The 6,000-nt window shown below is 31.7% G+C and overlaps 1 protein-coding gene across 1 annotated transcript; it reads left to right on the top strand.

Moving 5' to 3' along the window:
* The first annotated feature begins 139 nt into the window (after positions 1 to 139).
* Positions 140 to 3,929, top strand: LOC116852740. The gene is made up of 5 exons (XM_032833369.1): positions 140 to 404; positions 475 to 714; positions 804 to 921; positions 2,220 to 2,416; positions 2,835 to 3,929. The coding sequence occupies exons 1-5, from the start codon at positions 190 to 192 to the stop codon at positions 3,046 to 3,048; spliced, it is 984 nt and encodes a 327-aa protein (XP_032689260.1). The 5' UTR covers positions 140 to 189; the 3' UTR covers positions 3,049 to 3,929.
* The last annotated feature ends 2,071 nt before the right edge of the window (positions 3,930 to 6,000 follow it).

Below are 6,000 nucleotides of genomic sequence, written 5' to 3' on the forward strand. Positions count from 1 at the left end.
CATACCTAGGATTCGCTTGCAAACGCTTTAAAGTAACCATACATACGAACTTTCTTTGTACGCCCTCTTTGTAGGCCTTCTTTCTTTATAAGAACAGATGAATTTTACTCCTACTGTTCATTCTCAGTTCATGCTTAGTTCTGTGCGTAGATCAGCATTCTCCATTTTCTCAACAAGCTTACATAAAAAATGGATCTTCAAGACAAATTTATAAGAGATTTTTCCGGAAGATTTGATGTGCCTCAAAGCATATATGAAAAAGTCGGCATGGTGCTTCATTATGGTTTAGACGCGTGCCTCATAAGTGAAAAAATTAGAAGTAATGTGAAGATACGTGATCCTACGTACGATATCGCGTGTAGTAAGGATTACTACATGGAGTACCTAGATATACAAAGTTCGGAGTGAGTACGATAACCAAAATAATATGATTTACACTAAATAACACACGCCCTAATTCTGTAATATTATCAGCATGTTCATTATATACGACGTAAGAAACCATCGCATTCAAAACAGTCTAAACAATTCGACCATGCGCCAAATGAGTATTCCACCGATTAATCAGAATAAGCTAGACAAAATCGTCGTAAAGAAGTTAATACCTGAAGGCACCTTTGATAATGCAAAATGCTTACTGTGCCAAGTACTTATTCCATTTCGGGAATGCCTGGTCCTCGACTGCGGCGACAAAGCTGCCAAATGGATACTTAAGTAGAAATCTGCAATAATTAAATCTTAATGCACAATTTTTTGCTAGCCGTGTGAGCATTGTTACTAATTAGCGCTAATTTACTTTTCAGATATTTTAAAAACACGAATTTCCGTTTGGGGTATTTCATACGCTATGTGCAACAAGAAGAAAAATTTTGGAAAAATTTCGATTTGATTTACAGAGTGTATAATGTTCAAAAGAACTCGGTAATTAATATGTCTCGTTGTTATAACGTTTAATTAAAATTAGAAATTGATTAAGTCGATTTCTTATGTTAAGTCGATTCTTTATGAGGCTTTTAGCCTCGATTCTCTTTGTCCTTAATAAGTGTGCTACATAGAGGATGTCTGAGGTAAAGTTATCGAAATGTATGCAGATAAGTTGGGAATTGAATGAAAAGGTCTTTTACCGTTCTTCAAATAACTACGATGAGATTTCGAGATATTAATAAAAAATGTTTAAGGAACTGATGCGTACGATGCCGTGGAACAAGCTCTATGGGTGCACAATCTTATTAGAAATAGCTGAGAGATTCGTGACTGTTTCTCAGCGATATGCATACGATACGGTCACTTTACCTTAGCTACTGTCGTTAAGAGGTAGTCACGCTTCAGCTGTTTTCAATGAGACAAAGCTCGTCTCAACACGACATTGCACGTTCCGGTTCACCTTTTCATTAACCCTAGAACCTTAGAATTTTAGAATTCTAGATAAAACTTATTTAGATGAACTTTTCAAACGTTACAGCTCTTAAAATGAAAGGAGTAAGGAGCATTGTATTAAGTCTAACATTAATTCATTGGTTCTTCTATTGGAAGTTATGACTCAGCTATTTTGTTACTTAATTAATTTTCCAAAAGGAAGACGAAATAATTTTGTTCGGGTAAATTTTACCCATGTTTAGAACTTTTATTCGAAAATTCACTTCTAATTTTTTTCTTATATATAATAAGATTATTTTTTTTTCCCAATTCATGCAGATAGGAAATTTTTCCTCTTTAAAATCTCGTTGGCTTCTTTGTTGTATATTTTATTGCTAAAAAAGTTATGAATTTTTTATAAAAAAGTAAATTTTGAAGAAACATGTACGTTGTTTTTTACTATAACTTCTTCAACTTTATTGAATATCACAAATATAAAAATAAAATTATTCTTACACTGATTTAAAAGAAAAAACATCGAATTTCGATCATTTTTTTGAGAGTTAATAAAAATGAGTAAAATTTATCCTTAAATAAAATTTACCTAATTTACGTAAGTTAGTTTACGTAAGTTTTTAATGTGTAGGGTTCTAAAGTTAATATCTCGAAATTTTACGTGATTTTTTGAAAAATGGTAGAAGAATTTTTTATCTAGTTTAACCTAATTTACCTCCACACGTGCTTTTGAGAATCTTATGTCAGACATCCTGTATAAATGTTTCACTAATGTTTCAGTGACTTGTATACATGAACTTGTATCATGTATATCTGTATAGTTAACCAAATATACTTATCTTCTTTAGGTGAAAAGTAATTACATCAATATTATGTCACTGGCAACAGCGAAGCACCTTTATCAGGATATGTATAAGTATATAATAGAGAACTGTTTAGATAATCTCATTATAATTGATGTAAATATAGAACCTTTCCAAGAGCACCGATGGAATTGGATTAAGATTGACGATGCCATCTTTAAAAAAAGGAGTCTGATACCAAAGTAAATATGTGCATTAGTTATATTTTATTGCAACTCTCTTTTTGAATCTATCGTTACACGCACGGAAAAAAGTCTGCTTGGACTGACCAAATTTCCGATGAAATATGAACGAACAGAAAATTACGGTTAAAGTTATGAGAATTCTGTTCAAGATAATCAGAAAAAGTCTCTTTAATTGTTAACTTTAATTGTTAACTCGAATAGAATTTTCGTACTTCAACCGGAATTTTCTGGTTTGTTTATATTTCATTAGGAGTTAGTTCTGTTAAACTGAACCAAATGTTTCTTCCGCGTATGCAAATTATTGTTAACAGTTACAATTATAACAAATTACAAATCCTCACGAAGAGAATTATGATATAATATCTATTTAATGAAATATTATTAGTAATATATATGCTCCTCTTTTTATTTATAGTTCTATAGATAGTTACAACTCGGTTGACGAATTAAAGGATATGCTATGGAAATGGCAATATAACAATTTAATGACCGAATGGGAAATGTGTTCCGCGGGATGCATAAATATTGGTCAGGAAGTGCAGGTTCATTTGTCTACGGTGGATAATAATATACCAATATTGGAAAATATTAAACGTTATTGTTTAGCCCATCAATCGCAAGGAAACTGAAAATCTCTAAAAATGTAAACATTTGCAGAAATGCACACATGTGAATCTTATCGTCCAACTATTTATTTTGGCTGGAAAACAGTTCTAAAGATGAAAATATCTCTTCAAAAAAAATTTGATTTTTTATATTTTGCTAATATTCTTAAAACTATAAGAGATATTGAAAAAAGGCTCTTGGCCCTTTTTCACATACATAACTTCCGCAAAACTCTAATATAAGTAATATAAAGATCTGAATGTAACTTTTAGTAAAGTTTAGTGTAACTTTTTAGTAAAGTTTAGTGTAACTTTGTTGCTGTATCAACAGAACAAAAAATTTATATTATTGTATTACGTAAATTTAATATTAATGTAAAGAAGGAGGGTCCCTAAGGCCGGTTTTTGGCACACTCTGAAATTGATCCAAAAATATTATATTTTTGTCAGAACTATTGAAGTAAAGTGATTTTATTCTAAATATTTTGACATATTTTGGTGCCTGCTTATACTATAATTCTAATTGATCTCATTTTTATCACCAACGCTCTTATGTCACTTACATATCATCTCCTTACATTTGTGTGTGTGTGCGCTCAATACTGCGAAAACACTATTTGTAGATATTTGGCAATATGTTATTTTTTTTAATCATAGTGCTCGCTATGGGATCATTTTTTTATAGGTTAATTATCGTGCTATAATGTCATGTTGAGATTCACTGAAATATATACTATCTGGAAGCAGCACTGACGCGAGGGAAGAATAGCACGATCCTTGGGTGCGCTCCATCCTTGTCGTATACTCCCATTAGAAAACTTAAGAGTAGATAAGTTGATTGAACGATAAAATAATATCAAAAAATATACGCATATATTTGAATTTAAGAATTGTCTTCATTATCGATTGTCTCATGTCGTAATAATCATAAAAATCTATTTGAGTATATACGTTGGATTTTAAAAGGAAAATTATATGTACATTTTCCTTTATTATCATTAGAATATTATTTAACGGATTGTTAATGTATTTGGTATGATGTAAATTTAACATTAAATAAAACTCTTTTTTGATACAGAATATTTACTTCACAAATTTAATTGAAAGAATTATAAAGTTCCCATCATCGATTATCTCTCGTCGTGGTAAGTATGAAAGTTTATTTAGGTATATATATTGTGCCTTAAAAGACAAACTATATACATTTTCCATTGTTATTATCAGAATATTATTTAACGGGATGTGAATAATAATATAGGAAAAGAATGAGAAGAGAAATGAATCGCGCCAGCTCCGGTCTGACGCACGAAGGAGCGCGCGCCGTTCATCGCGAATAGCCGAAAGATGCGCGGCCGGATCGCGTGTTCTTTACATAACTGTTTACGGCATCATCGTTCCGGCAATTTGACGCAATCGTTGCCCCGCGGGGCTTAATGAATCCGCGGTAATAATCCGGAAAAAGTGTGCGGACTGGTTGCGCGGCCAAGCAAACGACTGAGCCGACCGGTCGGTTGATCGTTCGCTCGCATAGACCTGAACAAATAGACTACGCACGCATTCCCCTCGCAGGACTGAAGTCAGCCCTATAGTAGAAGAGACTGCCATAGAGAATCAAACGCTTTCCATGTCCAATTATTCAGTTGATGGAATAATAATTGGATCCAGAACAAAATAGGGAAAGCTATCATATGCACGGAAGAAACAGTTCTGTTATGTAGCTAAATTTTCTGTTACCTGGGAACTAGACAAAAACTCGGTAGGAGCAGAAAAATTCCTGCAGGAGGCTTTTTGCTCAGCCAATTTTTCTTATTTACTTGAACCGAATTTCAACGGAACTAAATGTTCAGAATTTTTTTCAGTCACGTTAACAGAAATATTAATTATTCTCGTCAGTAAGTTTTCCGTCTGGCCTCTATTTAATTACACGAACTGAAATCTTTTTTCTATATAGGTAATGCATCCTCTCTTTCTTTCAGTATGCTATCTCTTTCTCTTTTCTATTTTTTCACTGTCCTTTCTTACGATAAAAAATTTTTATGTTTAGTCTAATTTTTTTATTAATTTAACATAACATGAATATGTAAACAAATGACGCTAAAATTGACATTATATAACATTAGCATTAAAAATACGGTATCTAAAAAAAATACATATATTTTTTTTATAACACAACTTATCTGTGTACGTTTTGTATATAAAATATGTCACTAATAATTTGTATTTTTATATACGAATTTTATTTTTTATTATATTTTAATATTTAAAAATGCGTGTATGATGAATTATGAGTCTAATGCAAATTAGTCACAATAACACCACAATATATGTTAATGGTTCAATGCTAAATTAAAATAATTAAAATTAATATTTATAAATGTATATATATAAATGTATAAATATAAATATAATTATAATTAAAAAATAAAGTTAAAATAATAAATAATAATATAATCGACTTAATGTTAAATTAACATGGATAGAAATTTGACATAAAATTTCATGGATTTACACGGATCGAGTTTCGGCAAAAACATAAAATGTTTTTTATATTTTGTATTGTGCGATAAAGATCCATTAGAGAAAGTCTATTGGGAGGCGAATCGCTTTTTTCAGGTGTATGGAGTATTAAAAAAGAAAGAGTCCAATGCTTCAACAGAACATATAGCATTCACGAAAAGAAATTGGCGAAAAATTTGATATCCTGATTTTATAATAATAATTAATGATAATGATATCTTGAAACCTTTAATCTTTTCTTTTAATATCCTGTATACATGAGCGTCATTCATTACATATATAAGCTCCGACTACGAATATCACTTTCTCTGTGACTCTTCTATTGATTAATATGTACGGAGAAGCCGTCTGTGCTCTTTAGGTCTATGGTAGTCGCTCGCTAAGTCGGCCAGGCAGGGCCCCCGCGATAGAAGCAGGAAGTCTGCGACGATCCGCCGCGTGTCTTCCGCCGCGGCTAGG

This window comes from Odontomachus brunneus, unplaced genomic scaffold (genome assembly GCF_010583005.1).
Source record: "Odontomachus brunneus isolate Ranch 3 - 2012 unplaced genomic scaffold, Obru_v1 Obru_scaffold_254, whole genome shotgun sequence".
Taxonomy (NCBI): Eukaryota; Metazoa; Arthropoda; class Insecta; order Hymenoptera; family Formicidae; genus Odontomachus; species Odontomachus brunneus.

Coding starts and splice junctions, on each gene's coding strand:
- LOC116852740 (XM_032833369.1), top strand. CDS start 190: ATGGATCTTCAAGACAAATTTATAAGAGATTTTTCCGGAAGATTTGAT. Junction 405..474: donor CTAGATATACAAAGTTCGGA/GTGAGTACGATA, acceptor TAATATTATCAG/CATGTTCATTATATACGACG. Junction 2,417..2,834: donor AAAAGGAGTCTGATACCAAA/GTAAATATGTGC, acceptor TTTTATTTATAG/TTCTATAGATAGTTACAACT.